Source organism: Protopterus annectens, chromosome 2.part2, assembly GCF_019279795.1.
Source record: "Protopterus annectens isolate FY-2018-M chromosome 2.part2, PAN1.0, whole genome shotgun sequence".
Lineage (NCBI taxonomy): Eukaryota > Metazoa > Chordata > Ceratodontiformes > Protopteridae > Protopterus > Protopterus annectens.
In genome coordinates, this window is record NC_056730.1 from 531752011 (window position 1) to 531771791 (window position 19781).

The 19781-nt window shown below is 40.0% G+C and overlaps 1 protein-coding gene across 1 annotated transcript in view; it reads right to left on the reverse strand.

Annotated features, from left to right (window-relative positions):
* SH3BP5 (SH3 domain binding protein 5) overlaps positions 1–19781 on the reverse strand; it is a 1951634-nt gene that overhangs the window by 699325 nt on the left and 1232528 nt on the right. Inside the window, exon 5 of the mRNA XM_044064003.1 lies at positions 19352–19482. Coding sequence (XP_043919938.1) covers positions 19352–19482 — 131 coding nt within the window. The remainder of the gene's footprint in view (positions 1–19351; positions 19483–19781) is intronic.

Consider the following 19781-nt stretch of genomic DNA (forward strand, 5'->3'; position numbering starts at 1 on the left):
CTTTATTTATTATTTATTTATTTATTTTACATTTGGTAACCGTGTTAGTCTGACTGAGCTTTTGGCTCATTTTCAGCAGAGACCCAGGGAGAAAGGATCCTCAGAAAATAGAGTTTAACAAAATTCACTTACAACCAACAAGAAAGATTACTATCAGGTTACAAATAGCAAATTAAATGAATGGTAACAAAATGATTGATTTTTAGGTATAGACAGCATTTATGCAAAAGTAGGATGGAGAGAGGCTCCAAAGTACAATAAAATTTAGCAAAATCAGTTACAATCAGCAAGGAATAACAATCAGGTTAAACAGCATATTAAATGTATAATAACCTGTGTAACTGTAGTTAGGTTTAGAGAGCTTATGTTCAGAAATAGGATGGAAGATAAAGTGAATTAAAGAGGTGATGTCCATTAAGAAAGTCAGGTTGAAGTAAATGTTTTTTATGAGAGTAGTCAGATATAATATAGATGAGATAGGGAGAAAAGGTAGGAGAGGGAGGGAGTAAGAATGGATAGAAGGAGGGAAGTGGAGGGAGAGAAAATTTAGAAATAAAATTTGGGTAAGGAGTAGTATTAGGTGAATGGGCAGTAGCTTCAGGGGGGGTGACTACAGTGGCAGGACCATTTTTTTGTTAGGTATTTTCGGGTGGATAATTTGAATTGTTTGCTATGGTCAAGGGACTTTATTTCTAGGGGTAATTGGTTCTATGATGTGGCTGGGTTGTAGTTATAGAGTAGACATCCTATTTTAGTTTTGGGTTTATAAATTTGTAACAGTCCTTGTTCAGAGCTGCGAAGTGACCTAGCTGGGGAATATTTAGATATGACAGTAGAGAGGCTGGGGCAGAAAGAGGGCAAATAGAGGATGGAGTGGATAATTTTTAGTTGGTGGAGAAGCAGCAAGTGAGGGAACTCAAGCCACTCCAGGTGCTTAAGTGATAAGCAATGGTGAGACTTGTAAGACTAGTTAGCTATGAATCTGGAAACCTTATTATAGGTAGTTTCAAGTCTTGAAATGAGTGTAGTGTTAAGGTTAATGAATATATGACAGCCGTATAGAAGTATGGGAAGTAAAAAAGCATAGGAGAGAGTTGTTCTGGCTGTGTTGGTTAAGTATTTCTTATTGTGTACAAGTTTCTGGTGCATTTTTTGATACTGTTTGTGATATGTAAATCAAATTTAAGTTGATTATCTATAGTGACACCTAACAATTTAGTGCTAGGTTCAGCTGTGATAATGGTGTTATTGTGTGATAAAATGTTGAATGAAGTTTTGAGATTGGTGAGGTTTTTCGGGAGGAAGAGTAGGAGCTTAGTTTTCTTAGGATTGGATAGCAGAGTGGAGTTCTGATAGGTTATCTGCAATGGTGATGACAGTAGAGTCATCAGCATACTGCACAATTGATGAATGGGGACAAGAGGTATATAGTAAGTTAGTGAAAATATTGAAGAGCAGTGGTCCAGGGATAGATTCCTGGGGGACACCCATTTGCACAGTGAGGGAGGGGGATAGCACAGAGAGTCATTTAACTAATGGCTGGTGGTTAGAGAGGTAGCTAGAGAACCAGAAAATGGTGGGAGGGGAGACATTTAAAGAAGTGAGTTTATCCAGGAGGAGAGGGTGGGAGACAGTGTCAAAGGCTTTATAGGTTCATAGGTTCATACTAGGCTATCTGCCCTAGGGCATTTATAAGCCTAGCCAGAATGTGTTTGGCTTTCGCCACCCATTTTAAATTTATTTTGCTATGCCCTTTTTCGAGGTTAGTATACTGTGCCTCTGTCTAACAGTGACACAGAAGTGATACCCGGGGTAAACCTACGATCTCCCATCCACTCATCAAGATTCCTCTTGAAGAGAGTCAATGAGGGACTCTGCCTAACCTGGACTGGGATTTTATTCCAGAGTGAAGGGAGCCTCTGGGTTATGAATCTGTCCCTCCAGCATGTCCTATTTATTTCAGTGCTGAGGTTCAAGTCTCTCGAGCACATAGCTCGATGGGATTTGGATTCTCTGAGGTGCAGCATGTCCATTAATTCCGGGTTGGACATGGCTTTATCGTCAGGCACAGATCGCCTCTGAACAGGCGGTATGCCACTGAGTAGAGCTGGAGTTTCTTTAACCGGGCAGCATATGGCATCTGTTTGGGCCCTTTGATCCTCTTGGTGAGGTACTTTGGGGTCTTTCCAGTTGCTGCAGGTGTCTGGTAAGGTACATCCCAAAAGGGGCATTGTACTCAATTATGGGCCTGATGAGGGATGAGTAAAGAGGCACGATGACCTCCCTGATCTAGATGTGAATCCCTTCATGACTAGGTGGGCTATATAAAATGTTTTTCTAACCACTTTGGCCACGTGGTTGTCAAATGAGAGATTGCTATCAGCTTGGGTCCCCAGGTCCCTAATTACTTCTTCTGTACTTAATGGATTACCACCTATGTGGTAATTTGTGGGCACTTTGTTTTTGCCAAAGGGGATGACTATACACTTTTTGGCATTTAGCTTGAGGCCATGGCTCTGGCACCAGTTGTCTGTTTCTATGAGGCCCTTTTGGAGGATGCTTGTGTCGGCTGGGAGTCAATTATGGCTTGCAGTCATCTGCGAACTTGGTCAGCCACAGTCCTTCCGTGTTGGTCTGTACCTCCGAGAAATATATACCGAACAAGAGAGGTCCCAGGACTGAGCCTTGTGGGACACCACTTGTAACTGGTTTGGAGTCTGACATGGCTCCAGCAATTCTAACCATGTGGGTTCTGTCCTTGAGCCAGTTTGCAATCCATCTAGTGACATAGGGGTTTATATTTAAGCTGGTGAGCTTATCTATAATGCCCGAGTGGGGTATTGTATCGAAGGCTTTGCGAGGTCCAGGTAGGCTGTGTGGACCACCTTCCCTCATCAATGGCCTTGGTGACTGTTTCAAAGAAATCAACCAGGTTTAAGAGGCAGGATCTGCCCTTAACAAAGCCGAACTGGGTAGGATCCAGTGTCTGTAGATCCCCAATATCTTTATTTATGAGGTCCATGATGATCCTTTCCATAGCTTTGCAGACCAAGCTAGTCAGGCTTATGGGGCGATAGTTTCCAGGATCCGTTGAGGCACCACCTTTATGGAGAGGGACCACTGTTGCTGTACACCACTCTTTGGGCACATATCCTGTAGTAAGGCTGAGATTGAACAGTAGTTTTATGTTTGGGTTTAGCTCTTCTTGGAGTTCATGTAGGACAGCCGGGACACCATCTGGTCCCATTGATGCTGTGTTTTTGCTTTGGAGAGGCGGCTCTTACCTGAGCATCTGAGATGTCAGGGGCAGCACTCTGCTGGGATAGATATTTGCCCTTTTGGTGGGGGGGAGAAGTTTGTGCTAAACTTGTCAGCTGGGATGTTGGCAATGTCTGTGGGTTTGGTGTATTTTTTGTCATTTTGGACTAATTCTGAGCATATCTGGGAATTACCACCCAGGTTCCTAACATAACTAAAGAAAGCCTTGTGATTATCCTTAGTGTCCTGTGCAATTTTTCTCTCGAAGCTGGCCTTAGACAATTTTATGTGTGCCTGTAGTTTTTTGCTAATACTGATCAGTGATGCCTTCCCTTTTTGGGATTTTGCTCTATCATTTAGTAGCTTCCTCCTTCTATTGTATAGTTTGTTTATGGCTGGGGTCCACCAGACAGGACGCCTGCCTTTGGAGGATTGGGTCTTGGTTTTATTTGGGATCGCATGATCCATGCATTCCTGAAGGTGTTCATAGAATGTGTTTATAAAGGATTCTGCGGTCTGGGCCATATTTTCCACAGGCCCGGGGGCCTTAAAGGATTCCACCTCAGTTTTGAGGAGTGTGAAATTTGCTTTAGAGAAGTTTTTCACTGTGGTTTTCTGGGCAGGGGGTGGGGTCGGGATGTGAATATCCAGTGAGATTAGTTTATGGTCTGATCTTACCAGTGAGGGATACACTTCTGGTCTGGAGCATAGAGTCCTCATGTTGGTGATGATCAGGTCCAGTATGTTCTCCCCTCTTGTGGGAGTCGTAACAAGTTGTTCCATAGCATTTGAGTTTATAAATTCTAGGAACCTTTGGGCTAGGGTGTTGGAGCTAGAGTAATGCTCCCAGTCTATGTTTGGGTAGTTGAAGTCGCCCAATATAATGGTGTTTGGAGAGACCTTCATATTTTCCAGTGTTCTCAGGAAGGCCGAGTGGGGTTCCTGGGTTTGGGAGGGTGGTCTGTAGCAGGCTATAAACTGGAAGGCAGTTTTACCCACTGTTAGTTGCACATGGATAGTCTCTGATGCTTCATGCTTTGCCACCAACCTGGAGGTGTGGGTATCATTGATGAATATCGATACTCCCCCTCCCTTTGTGGATTGGTCCAAGTTTTGGGGCGAAAAGCATGGTATGAGGTATAACCTGGTAGTGCTGGGGTGCTCTCGGAGCCCTGAACCAGGTTTCTGTTACTGCACAGATATCGATGTTCTCCATGCTAAGGAGAGTTTCGAGTGCGTGCATCTTGAGGTTTAGACTTCTGGCGTTGAGTAGCATTACTCTTAGTTTCTTATCCCTTGTGATACCTATGGAGGTGGGTTTGTCTTTGAGCCTTGCCTAAAAAGGCACTATGGGGTAGCAACAGCCTTTGCCAATATCCAAAGCCCAGGGTGACAGGTGCAAGCCGTCCCTAGCGAAGCATCGTGGCTTGTCGAGCATATCATCCCAAGCTGACAGGCATTGGATCCCCTTTGTATGACACCAGTACTTAAGCCAATTGTTGAAATTGATCATCTTGTCTTCATATTGTGGCATCATTCTTGGTGAGGATAAGATGCTACTCAAGGTCAGGGTCATACCGGCCTGGGCTACATGCTCAGAGAGCTCCTCTATGTCTCTTTTCATGTAGTCCAGGGAGGTACGTCTCAGGTCATTCACACCAGCATGGACAATGACTGAGTCATATTTGTACTTGCCTTGGAGTGACCTGAGTGCTTGTGTTATGTGGCGGATCCTAGTGCCCAACAGGCTGATCACCGTGACCCTCTCCTTGTTCAGCCTGGTGAGCGGGACGTCAGTGTGCCTGACGATAGAGTCACCTATTACAAGTGTATCAGGTGTGTTGTTTAGTCTTAAGGGCTGTGACTGTTTGGCACACTGGCTTTGTGAGATATGTGTTGCACGTGTTTTGTTTTGGGATAGCGGCTGCTTGGGTGTCTGCTTTGGAGGTCTCTGCTGCTTCGGCAGATCTTTATTTAGAGCCTCCGAGTATGTTTTTGTGTGATTATGTGTTTGGTTTGTTGTCGTGGTAGGTCTATGTGAGACTGGAATTGTAGTGAGTGTGGTTTCCTTCTCCTCCTGACTGGTTATGCCAGTACTGAGTTGAGAGAGCTTAGCCTCCAGTTTGGCTATATGGTTGCATCTCTCACATGTGTTGGAATTTGTTGGGAGGAGGAGAGGGTTGTCTGTGTACATGAGGCAGTTGTAACATTGCCTCAAGATTCCCAGATTCACCAGCTGGACCGGAGAGGAGATTGACAACTGACCTTTGGACATGCTAGAATAATATTGGGAATTCCTTAATAATTGAAAACCAGGGCCAGTGGGAGTGAGGGTGTAGTGCTTTTAATTTTTAGTGCTGACTTATATAATTGCTTTAGTGAGCAACTGCCAGGTAACTTAAGTGCAATGTGTTACAGGTAAATTAAATGCAAAAACGACAAACAGTAACTTTCTTTCAAGTGAAACAAGGAAATAAGTACAGTAAGCAATGCAGATATCACTAGTGATCCACAGAAGCTCTGAGAAGCCGCGTATTAGGTGGAATTAGCGTTCCAGGGAAATAACAAGCAAACAAACAACAAGCATATAAACAAAGCTAGATTCAGCAGGCCTGGATCTAGTCTATGCTACAGCAAACAAGGTGTACCAATTTCAGTAAGATACAGTTCAAATATTCAGGCACTATAAACCTGTGATAATGGAAACCTTATTATAGGTAGTTTCAAGTCTTGAAATGAGTGTAGTGTTAAGGTTAATGAATATATGACAGCCGTATAGAAGTATGGGAAGTAAAAAAGCATAGGAGAGAGTTGTTCTGGCTGTGAAAGATCTAGGAATAGGTACGAGACAATTTTCTTATCACGAGCAAGTGATACAGTGTTAGTGAAGGATATTAGAGCAGTTGTTGTACTATGATTTGGCTGGAATCCATGTTTTGTGTGTGTGTGTGTGTGTGTGTGTGTGTGTGTGTGTGTGTGTGTGTGTGTGTGTGTGTGTGTGTGTGTGTGTGTGAAGGTTTTCTTGGAGAAGGTACTGCATTATCTGCTTGTGAATGCATTTCTCTAGTATTATAGAGAGAGAGGAGATAGTACAGCGATTGGTCTGAAGTTTGATATATCAGAGGAGTTGCCACCTTTGTAAATGGGTAAAGTATAGAATTGTTTCCATATAGAGGGGACATATTCAGATATAGAGCGGATGATCAAGATAGACACAGGATAGGCCAGGGGTTCAGAGGCAATCTTCAGGAGGGCAGATTATCTGCTGAGGGGGAGCAGGGTTTAAGTTTGGAGAGTAAAGATTTTATATAATTAGTAGATACAGCTTTAAGAGAGAAAGAGTTTGAAAGGTTGAGAAGGGAAGATGAGTTAGTGGGGGTATTTACAGTGTTACTGATGGGAAGGGAATTAATTATGGTGGTTATAGAGTCAATAAAGTGATTGTTAAATTTAATGGCAGTGTCTTCGGGGGTTTCATTAGGACAAGGGTTAGGAGGGGAAGGGTTTCCTAGATGAAGTATATGATTGATGGAATTCCAAAATTTTTGGGGGTCTGATTTAAGGGTAGAGGGGGGGTGCATAGAAGTTCAGTTTGTTTTAAGACACTGACATTTTCTGTAATGTCTTTAAATGCCAATAGTCTCACAGACAAATACAAAAAAGAAAGAGCAGTGAACTATATTAAAATGTAGAATGCAAATATCTATGCTACAGGAGACACACTTGGAAAGAAATTAACATGTGAATTTGATAAAGAAAGGCTTTCAGGATGGTTACTCAGCAGAATACCTGGGGCAAAGGAAAAGAGAAGTACTTATATTAATTGCAAGAGGAGCTCCAATAGTGACAGGAGAGGATAAAAAAGATAATAATGGTAGATTTTTAGTACTAAGGGACTGCTGGCACGGGAGGAGGATTACACTGGCATGTATTTATATTCCACCTAAAACTGCTATAATGGAACTTAAGAAAATTCTGGGAGAAATAATCAGCTTTCAGCAAGGGATATTACTTGTAGGTGGGGACTGGAATTTCATTTGCAACAGTGAATATATGTCTGGGGGGGGGGGGGCAGAAAGGAAAATATAACAAAGGAGGGTAGATTTTTGAAGAAATGTATTTGGCATGGAAGATGTGAATTCAGTAGGAGGAGTTGGGAGTGAATTTATATATTATTCCCCAAGATACAAAAACTGGGCTAATTAGATAGAATTTATATAAGAACATGTGCATTTAATTGAAGGTCTTGATATGCATCCAATAACTATTTCATATCATGCACCAATAATAACTAAAATAAAAACACAGGGTAATGAAATAAAAATGAGATGCTGGCACTTTCCCACCTATCTGCTGAAAGGAGAGGAATTTAAGTAATGGGTAGTGGAAATTATTCATCAATTATTATAAAATATAGAAATTTCTTCTGAAATACAGCTAGGGAGTAGGATAAAATTACAGTGGAGTTTAAAAATAGGGTGGAAATAAAAGAAAGGGAGATATGGTTAAGAAGTAACAATAATTATTTAAAGGGATTGACAAATGTTAAAGTACTGCAAAATAGGGGGAATCCACAAAACAAGAAGAGGAGCAAGTGCAGAATGCTAAAAAGAAAATAAGGGATTACTTCAGTAATGTGCACGAGTGTAGAACGATTGCTGTTAAGCAACTGTTTTTTTTTTATAATAACTGTAGAGCACAAAAACCTTTAGCACAACGACTCAAGCAACAGAAAGTAGAAATGGCTGGCACCAAGCTTAGGGACCCTATAACAAGGAAGATAACAAGAGATCCTGTAGACATATTTTGGAAATTCTATGAAAGTCTGTATAAAAGAGAAATCAAGAAAAAGTACAAATGGAAATGTTTATGGAAGAAATAAATATGTCAAGGTTAGAAGTAGATGAGGCTCAATTACTAACAGAGAGGAGGAGAGGAGATAAAAATTGTGATGTATATCCAATCTACAGGAAAGTTCCCATAACAGATGGTATTTATATGGCAGTTTGGAAGCTAGAAGGAAAAAAAACCTGATAGATATATGGAAGGTTTTGTTTAATAGTACTTTAAGAGGAGGAGAAGTATCAACATCCTGAAAGAAAGCGGTGATAGTTGTAATGACTAAAGAGGTTAAAGATCCATCAGATCCAGCTTCACACAAGTGTTTAAGTCTATAATGGCTAAAAAAAATGGCAAAAGTGATGCCAAAATTGATAGATATGGATCAGTGTGGTTTTGTGGAGGGGAGGCAAACATTTGACGACATTAACAGAACACTGATGATCCAGATGGAAGCAGAATGTAAGAAAATACCACTGTTACTGGTGGTCTTGATGCAGAGAAAGCATTTGATAGAGAAAGCCGGGACTTTATGACCAGGGCAATGGAAGCATATACATTCCCCAATAAAATTATAAGCTTGATTAAGAGGACATACAAGTGATCAGGGGAAAAAAATTAAAGTGGGTAGGTTCCTCTATGATAATTTGTGCTTGAGCAGAGGAACCAGGCAGGGGTGTCCTCTTTCCTTTTGTTATTTGCATTATATTTAGAACAGCTGGCAAAGAAAATAAGGGACTCAGAAAGTCAAGGACATAATTTGTATGGTAGTCTAGAAAAGCTGGCTCTATTTGCAGATGACATTATTTATACCTGATCAACCCAGAAAATGACATCACAGTGTTGTGGAACATTTGAAACAGTTTCATATCTTTTAGGGATACAAAATTAATGAAGCTAACACAAAGGCAATAGAGGTAAATTATGTAGCCATAGACAAATTGGCTCAGCAATATACATATTTACGTGGACATGATAAATTTAAGGATTTAGGAGTATGGATTAAAAATGATTCCAATGTGGCAGCTACGGATATGTGGGAAGAAACTAAACTAAGGATAGTACAAAAACTGAGAAATTGGAAGCTCTGTTATATGGATAATGATAGCAAGATACAAACAGTTAAAATATTTTAGCCCCTTTAGTCTTATGTACAGGTCAAGCATATTTTTATCAACCAGAGGAGAAGCTGTGGATAGCAATTAATAAAGAACTGAATTATTTTATCTGGAAGGGGAAGATGGCAAGAGTCAAGTGGGATAAGTTGATTCTTACAATAAAACAAGGGAGATTGGGATTACCCAATTTGGAGGGGTATTTTAGAGCTATACAGTTGAGGTTCCTATACACAGCACAAGCAGAAACCTATAACTCAAAGTGGAAAGGGATGATGATGAAAGGGGGGAAAGCTCAAGAAAGAAGGAGAGACTGGGATTTTGGATGCAGACCTTTAAGAAGAATAACAATAATCATGCAGAACATTATATTCATAAAGTTGCAGAAAGTATTCTAAGAAGTAAGCCAACATGGGAATGAGAGGGATGACTGCAACTAGAGATACAAACAACAGGCAAGAGGGGGTGGAATTTATTGGAGAAAACTAGCAAAGGACTTGAAGTATTAGGAACAAAGATGGAAACGTAACAAAATGGAAATATGCCAAGTATTTATTTGGACTGCAGGTTAGAGATTGCCTTCTCTATTAAGGATTGATAGAGGACAGGCAAAGAGAAAGAAATAGGATAGTCCTAAATAAAAGACCAACACTGGTAGAGTTTTTAGTAGACTCTATAACAGGAGTTGCTGTTAAAAAGGAATAATCAGCGGTGCATACAAAATATTACATACTAACTACAAGAATCAGTTCAGAGGAAGTTAAAAGGGATTGGGAAGAGAGACTGGATAAGCAATTCCCAAAGAAACAGTGGTGGAATACATGTTTGCCTCCCAGATATGCAACAACATCTAGAAGATTTTGGATTTTTGCTTGGAAATGTTTACATAGATATTTTTATACCCCAGGTAGACTACAGATAATTTATCCTCATGTAGACAGCAAATGCTGGAGGAGTGATGGGCAAGAAAGAGGTAATTAGGAACATATTTTCTGGGAGTGTAATGAGTTGGCAGACTTTATAAAGATTCCCTGCAGACTACTCTCTCAGAGATACTGGATGAGCAATTTGGTGTAACTACGGAAATGATTTTTCTGAGCTATGATACAGAATCGTAATTGCCTGAACATAGTAAGGCCTTGTTGAGTCTAATTATGGTGGCTGCTGTTGCTTTTCTTACGTACATTAAGAAGATGTTGAGGCTTAGGTGTTCCTTTAAGTAGTTTATTGTATACAAATACATCAGTATGGATATCAGAAACATTAAACTTTAACTATCTAACTGACTACATACTTGCATGCTTACACTCTGGCTGCTCATTCAAAACAGCACTCTTGCTTGTACATGCTCAGTACTTATATGCATGTGCTGACTCACTGGAAAGCTTCTTAAAAGGTATATCACACACACTGATCTACATCCTCCCTCTTTACTGAGCTGTCTCATGTAAACAATGACATTTGAATAGGCATACAGTTATACAGGCACTAATAAAGAAAAACAACAGTCATGTCCAGGTTGCTGTGTATCTGGAAGTAAGTTTCGAGATGTGACCTGATCTCATGACATAATAGTTAGGACTGGGATTAGCAACAGGGACAGTTATTGGGGAATGTTCTGCTTGAGGAGTCTCAGGGATTTTCTCTGGAATGGGGATTTTTGATGGAATGTCCTCTGGAACAGGAAGATTGGACAAGTCACTCTGAAAACTGGAGTCTTTGTTAAAGGCAAGAAGCTGTAACACTGGTTCGGATGCTGGTATCAAATGCTTCCGATTTCATCTGAATTCCACTCCTTGTGATTCCACAATGTACGATCTTGGCTCTTGACACAAACTTTTCACAAATCAGATCTGATCAAAACCTTTTGACATTTGCATCCTTACTACCCCCCTTTTTTGTAAAGAATGGAGCGGTTTGCTGGTTTTATCATAGTAAGACTTCTGGGATAAAAGCTTTTTCAACAGTTGGGCTTTTACTGCTTTGTTGTTCATAGCACATGGAAGCAATAATTTACTGCTGATTGGTAGTGTGATTCTGGTTTGTCTCGACATAAGTCTCTGGGCAAGTGAATCAAGATGATTATCATGAGGAATATTTCTGAGATTTAACAAGTTGAGAAAAACATCAATATGGCAGGTCTGGATTTCTCTAACAGCTGTTTTGAACTGCACATTCAGCTAAGCCATTTGACTGAGGGTATTCACAACTAGTTATAACATGAACAAAGTCCCACTCTTCTGCAAATTTCTTGAACTGCTGACTTGTAAACTGTGCACCATTGTCAAAAATAACTGTGTGGACTACCATGGACAGAAAAATGTCATTTCAACTTAGCAAGTTAGGTAGGAAGTAGTTCAATCTCAAACCAATTTGAATAAGAGTCTACTAGCACCAAATAATGTTGCCCATTCCACTGAAAGATATCTGTGGCTATTGTTGACCAAGGAAGTTCAGGAATCTGGATTAGATGAAGTGGTTCTTTCTGATGATGTGGCTTTGTACTGTTAAATACTGAACAATATGAAAGTACTTTCTCAATATGTCTTGACACAGAAGGCCAAAATGCTAGACCTATCGTCCTTCTTTTGATAGAATTAGTTCCTGGGTGGCCACGATGCAAGATCTCAATATACTGTTATTGCAAGTACTTCGGAACAATCACTTTAGGACCTTTCATGATGATACCATTGTCTGACAAAACCTCATCTCTGTATGGACAATATGGTTGCACTTCTACTGGTAAACAAGACTGCTGTGAAGGCCATCATTGACTGGTAAAGAGGTTTAGCTACTGGAGAATTGGATCTGAAGCTATGTGAGTTCTGAGCTCATCAAGATGTGTGGAAGAATATGCTCTCACTTCCATGACCTCAAAATCAAGTTGCTCCTTGTTATGCTGTTCTGTGTTTTTTCTGGACGATCTGGATCAGGTATCAGCAAGATAAAAAAGTTTGCCTTTTGTGTAAACAAGATGGAATTTGTACTTTTGCAATTTGAGCATCATACATTGCAGTCTAGCTGGAGCTGTATGCATAGGCTTTCTCAAAATAGTAACAAGAGGTTGGTGGTCAGTTTCGATCTGGATAGGTCGACCATAAATACAATCACGAAACTTCAAACATGCAAACAAAATTGCCAAAAGCTTGTTCTCAATCTGGGCATACTGCATCTTGGTTTGGGTAAGAGTTCTTGAGGCATAGGCTACTGGTCTACCTTCTTGAAGAATGACTGCACCTAGACCAAACTTAGAAGCATCACAGGAAAGAATAACTGGTTTGTGAACATCATAGCAGCTGAGTGTTGGTGGACTAGCAATTTTCTGTTTCAGGACATCATATACTCTTTGGTGCTGTTCTGACCATGAACAAATTACATCTTTGCATGTTAGCTCTCATAATGGTGCTGAAAGTTGGCTTAAATCTGGAATGAACTTGCCTAGATAGTTGACCATACCAAGAAAATGTTGTAGGGCTTGGACATTGTCTGGAGCTGGCATCTCAAGAATTGTTGTTTGCTTGGAAGGATCTGGTCGTAAACCCGAACTAGTAAACAAGTGACCAACATAAATAACTTCTTGTAGCCTGAACTTGCACTTCTGAAGATTCAGCTTAAGATTAACTTCACAGGCTCTTTCTGGAACTTACTTGAGGTTTCCGTCATGTTCATCGTCACCATTGCCTCCTACTAGAATATCATCTACTATAATAGCACAGTAACAGCCAGAAAAAAATTTGCTTCACTGCACTCGAAAAGACTTCACTGGCAGAATTTATTCGAAATGGCATCCTCAGAAATCTGTACCTGCCAAATGCTGCACCAAATGTGGTTAACAATGAAGATTTTCAGTCAAGCAAAATTTGCCAAAATTAACTCTTTGCATCTAAGACAGAAAAAAAAAACAGTGGTGTTTGCCTTGAGGGCAGCAACCTTTCTGACTGTGTGCATTAGATGATGAGGCCTTTTTAATGCTTTGTTCAAGTCTCTTGGATCAATACATATTCTGATATAATCTGAGCTTTACTTATGAGCTACTACCATGGAGGAAACCCATTTAGTAGGTTCCTCTACTGGACAAATTACTCCTAGCTGCACCACTTTGTCTAGCTCGGCTTTGACTCTGTTTTGCATAGTTGGTGGAACTTTCTGTGCTGGTCTGATAACTGGGCTGACCTCTGGGTCTAACTTCATGGAGTACACAACTGGTAGTTTGTCTAGTTTGTCAGCAAAAACATCAGCATACTCAGAAGAAATAGTTTGGGTGAAATTTGAGCTGTTGTCATGCAGACTTACATGGTGAACTTCTTTATTAAGTGAAAGCAGTCCAATTTTCAAACTGCCTCTGAGGCCTAATAATGACTGTACATGTCTCTTAACTACAAAAAATTACAAGTCATAGCTGTTCCTAGCAGAGTAACATGAAAGTACTACTGTTACTATTATGATTATTATTATTATCATTATTTTTATTTCATGCAATTTTTATGCCTGTATTCCTTGACTTAAGTGAAATTATCAATACAATTGAAAATGTTTAGGTATGGCAAGGCTTAAATTTCTGAAGACACTGGAAAAGAGGAAGTGATGTATAGTATTTAAGGTGTGTTTGAATGAAAGCACATGACTCTGATGATGCCTGTTGAGGTGAATGTGCTTAGTCATAGTGTTTTGCTGTGCCTTGTGTATTAACATTTAATAAACCAGCCTTTTTAGCAAGAGGCTCATGTATGCTGGTCAAATTCTCTTTTGTTTGGTTTTGTTTATTCAAGTTTTTAGTTTTTTAAATATTTTTGTTTACTACTGAGCCTTCAGTTTGAATCTCTTCACCACCATAAGCAACAAGCTTCACACACTTTGTCAAATCAAGTTGTTCTGCAGCTTTTACTCTAGCAAATGTTTCTGTTGACATAACATTGCACTTTGAGCCAGTATCTACTTTGAGCTCTACAGGGCTCCCATTAATCCAAACAGTACAAAACATCTCATTCTTTTGCCCACAAATCTATTGCACTAACTGTTTCACCAAGCACAGACACACCATCAACGTAAAAGGTAGGGTTGCGGCTTTCTAACTGAACATCTTGCCTCTTGGAATACCCTCTTTTAATAAATGAATGTGCCTTATTTGATTTACAAAACCTTTTGAAATGATTCCACTTATTGTAAGTTTATTGTATACAAATACATCAGGATGGATGGCACAAACATTAAACTTAAACTATCTAACTAAATGACTGACTATATACTTGCATACTCACACTCTGGCACTCTTGCTTGCACGTGCTCAGTACTTACATGCTTGCGCTGACTCACTGGAAAGCTTCTTAAAGGTATATCACACACTCTGATCTACATATGTTATGTTTGAAGAGGGTCAGGAAGCGGCTCTGTTTCACATGAATTGGAAGCTTGTTCCAGAGAAGTGGCAGTCTCTGGGAGATGTATCGATCTCTCCAGCATTACCTGTTTATGTCAGAGGCTATGTTAAGATCACTGGAGCAAGTGACCCTCATGCAGTTTGATTTACGAATGTGTAGCATTTCCATCAGGGCCAGGCCAGAGACTGCCCTGTAAGCCAGGAGCAAATCACCTCTTAGCATCCTGTAGGAAACAGAATACAGTGACAGGGCTTTCAGTCTTTCCTCATAAGACTTGTTTTGTGTAACTTGCAATTTCTTGGTGAAAAACCACTGTGGTCTCTCCAATTGTTGCAGGTGTCTGGTGTGGTACATGCAAAAAGGAGCATTGTACTCAATTACTGGTCTGCTGAGGGCCGAGTATAATGGAGTGATGCCTTTACTTATATGATATGCCACACAGAAGGACTCATTACTACTGTGGATACATGGTGGTCAAAGTTCAGGTTGCTATCAACCTGAGTACCCAGACTACGTACCACTGGGTCTACACTTAGGGGGGTTCTGTCAATAATGTAATTAGCAGGGATGTCAGTTTTTCCAAAAGGAATAATAATAATGCACTCTGTGCATTTACCTTTAATCCGTGGCTTTGGCACCAACCATTTGTCTGTGTTAATCCTGTCTGCAGTATATTAATATTATTGGGGAACTCAATAATTGCTCCCAATTTACAATTGTCAGTGAACTTGGTCAGCTACAGGCCATCCAAGTTTACCTGGACTTCTGAGAAATAAATTCCAAACAGTAAGGGGCCTAGTAGAGAATCCTGTGGCATGCCACATGTGGCTAGTCTTTTACTAGAGGTGAAGTCACCCACTTTGACAGTATGTCTTCTGTTGGTGAGCCAGTTGGCTACCCATCTGGAAATATAGGGGTTAATTCCCAACTGGGAGAATTTCACTATAATATCTGAGTGGGGGATTGTGTGAAATGCCTCAGCTGGGTCAAGATAGGTGGTATCCCACAACTAGGGCCTTGGTGACTTTCTCGAAGAAGTCAACCATATTTAACAGGCATTATTTACTTTTAATGAATCTAAACTGGATTGGATACAGAGATTTCCTCTGTCCTTGTTAATAAGGTCCATAATGATTCTTTCCATGGCCTCACAGATGAGGCTAGTCAAGGGGCAGTTAATGGTCCCACTTTGTGCAGAGGAATTCCTTTTGCTGTCCTCCATTCCACTGGAACATAGCCAGTTCACAGGCTGAGGTTAAACAGGATTCCAAGTGGGTCTGCCAGACCATGTTTTAAGTTGTTTAAAAGACAACCTGGGATGTTGTCTGGTCCCACTTATGCTGTGTTCTTGGCCTTGTAGAGCTCTGAGATGACCTGTTCTCCTGAGATAATAGGCTGAGGAACGGTGGCAGGTATACTTTGGGGGATAACTGGAGGGGAGAAGGTGGTGAAGTTTGCTCCAAATCTGTCAGCTAGCATGTTAGCTATTACAGCTGGTTGAGTATAGATGGTGCAATCCACAACCAGTTCAATGCATAGCTGGGTATTTGCTTTTAGATTTTGGATGTCGTTAAAGAACTCCTTGCGATTATTCTTAGCTAGGTTGTTGTTTCATAATTAGCTTTGGAGGACCTGACAAGATCTCTAACTTGTTTGTTTAAGCTAGAGAGGGATTTCTTCCTCGGCTGAGCATAGGAGATAAACATCCGTTTAGCTTTCCTAAAGGACTTGGATCTATCAATTTAATACTTGATTTGCCTATGTTTGTCAAGAATATGAAGAATCCTTTCTCTCTGATTTTTAGGTTCTGGATAGAAGACAGAGAGATTGATGGCTTGATTCAAAGTAAACTGAAACATTTTTGGCATGATTAAGGGATTTGTTCTTCATTAGGGTTGGCCCACCTCGACAGCTTCTAACAGATACTCATCTTGCTGATGTCAGAGCAATAAGTAACACAATCAACTATGTCATTAACCATAAATCATTCAGATGAGCTAGTTCACAGGGAGACATAGTTATCTTTTCCAGCAAAAAGTTAAGATCCCAAGTAGATGACACCTGTTTCCTTGGTTTTCTAACATGTAAAACTCCTTTCAAGAACTGAATATCTAAAGAAAAAGAAGAAACAGGAGGATTCCTGGGCAGACATGATAAAATGACCAACAGATGAACTCTGACAGTGGAATAAAAAAGGACAGAGGAGAGTAGCTCATACAAATATTGACAAACCAGTAGTACAAAATCTCTAAATGGGCTTTGATTATAGTATGGCACTAACCAGTAAACCATTTCAATTTAGCAACATAAGATTTCTTAGTAGCAGGTGTCGCTCATCTGGTCAGGATAAAACAGATGAACATTCATGGGTTCTGTTCAAGCAGTCTTATTACAAACAAACACATCAGGAATGAGGCTTTGTAACTCAAACTTAAATAAACTTACAAATAGACTGACTACCACACTCATATATGTTAACACTCTGGCTGTTCTCTCAAAATAGCACTGCTGCCTGCATTTCTACCTGGGAAATGAGTCTCTTACTTCAGCCAACCCGGTGGAATCGAATATACCAGACAATTCTGGAGAAACCAGTGAGTGGTCTAAGGAACAACCTGTGTCCATTACACAGTTACCCACCAGAGAATGAGGCAGCCAATGGTGTAGGCAAGGGCAACTTAGCAGTTTTCTTTTACTTAGGTACAGCAACAGAAAGAACTGATAGACTGCAAGTGAATATGTGCTCCTGCCAAGAAAAAAGTCTGTTCCCTGGTAAGCACAGCTGGAAGATGTCATTCAGAAGGTAAGTTGGCAGTAAAATGTTCACAAACACCAAGCACACTTATACTTCCTCAAACATACACCTGTCCAGATAAAACACAAAAGTAAAATTCAAGAAACACTTGTAAAAACATAAACATAGATCGAGGGCCACTATCACATGATAGAATAGACACAGTAAAAACAGCACATAAATGTCATTTTTTAAAGAGATTCAGTATAAATTTTACACATAAACAGATAAGTATGGAAGGAACTCCCCCCATGTGGACTTATCCGACAAGAAATAAGAAGAAAAAGCCAAACCAACAGTAGCACTTTCAAGGGTAGCAAGAAAGTACTGAAGGGTTTTGGCTCCCAGACTGCTTGTTTTCTCCTTCTGGAGTTTGAGCCATAGTATCCTGAGTGCACATGAGGAGAGAAGCAAAGACTTTGGAAGACTGGCCAGCTATTATATTCTTGGCAGGATGTGGGTCTACTTCATTTCGTTGAAAACTTATTTCACTGAAACTCAGTTGCCTGAGCACAATTCACTGAAAGCTCACTTAGCTGAAAACTCATTTAACTGAAATTCATTTTGTTGAAAGTTACATATGGCCTTTTCCTCACTGTAGTGCAATCCTGGAGTTAGTATACAAAGTAAGGGGTGTGGGGGGCATGGCCCCCCATATAGTTTGGGTATATGTTGTCTTCTGGAAATAGTTATTCATTGGACTTGTAAGTATCCATGTCCATGGTTTAAAACATTTAAAATAGGTGGGTGGTTATGACCCCCACACACCCCAATGTGAAGTGCTGTGCCCCCCACACCCTTCCTTAATTTATATACTAACTCCAGGATCACACTACAGTGGAGAAAAGGCCATATATAACTTTCAACAAAATGAGTTTCAGTCAAATGAGTTTTCAGTGAAGTGAGCTTTCAGTGAATTGTGCTCAAGCAACTGAGTTTCAGTGAAATGAGTTTTCAACAAAATTAAGTAGACCCGCAGGATGCAACCCATACAGATAAGGCTACTACAGCAGTGATTAATGATGAACATTAACAGTTCTCTAAGAAAAGCCAAGACAGGTTTCCTTCCCTGTGAGGAATTTAGGAAACGTTTACAGTGCATGAGAGATCTTAGCAATGGAAAGAGTATATAACTCATCCCACTTAAAACAAACAAAACCTTGAACAGTAGTATAACTTTGACACAGCAGAGAAAGCATGTAGTTTTCTGGTATACTGTCACATCTCCATAATCTGAGGACCATCAACTTCAGGGATAGGAGAAGACCAGGGGCCCCATCTGGAAAGCAGACTGAAGGGATAAGTGACCTGGATGGCTCAGCTGCCATTCCCCAGCCTGTAAGAACTATTTAATCGCAACATGACAATTCATTTTGTATACAGATAGGAGGCAGCTCACTCTGTTAGTGAGGTATATCGCCTCAGTGAAATGTAGTTCTTGAGGGCATTCTGTTAAAAAAGTAAAATAAAATAAACTGAGAAACAAGGAAGGTTACTATGTCACTGAGACATGAGGCTTTAGTGACATGTACTTCTGTATAACTCTTTAAAAAATAAGCAAGCTAAAAATCACAGAGTCACATAAAAATTACAGCAGGAAAGTAAAAAATATATATCCTTTTATACCACTGTGCATGTCATAAACAATGCAAGACTGCATCAGAAAAATGTCCACATCTTGACACATAGAATTAATGTCCATACAAAATATTTACTTTAGTACAAGATGCAGGTACAAATCTAAATAAAAGAACACTGATATGGCAGTATAATATTCTGTGGCTTAACATAATACTCCAAGTCATTTACTTCACTGTATTATCTGAAACATCCTAAAAAAGTAAAGAGAAAAAGGAACTTGCTGAGATGAGCACAACAAATTAATCTATTTCACCACAAGGACATGCTCCTACACTATGTGACAGGTACACCTGATTCATCTGTCACAGTTATGTATGTGTACTCACCTAGACTTGTTGATTGTTCGTTTCAATTTCTTCTCTAGCTGTTTCATCCTGTTTATTGCAGAGTTGTACTTAGCAGCCGTTTCCTTATGAACCAGTTCACTCCTTGTCTTTGTATGTTCTGCCTCCATAACCTTCAAGAAAATGGTTGCAAAAAATTACGTAAAACACCAGTGAGTGACTGCTATTTAATCCTGTCAAACATTCATTCCCTCTTTTCAGGGGAACCACTGCAAGATAAAAGTGAAACATTGCTTTCTTCCATACCTTTTTGCATACCTAGGGACTTGGGGAAAGTGGACAACACTGTGTCACAGAAGGAGATGTGAGGGTGCAGAAAATGAACTTACCAAATTGTATTCTCCTCCTTCTGGAAGGCAATTATAGCAAAGTAATTAAAAAGAGTTGCAATGACCTTGTACATCAGGAACAA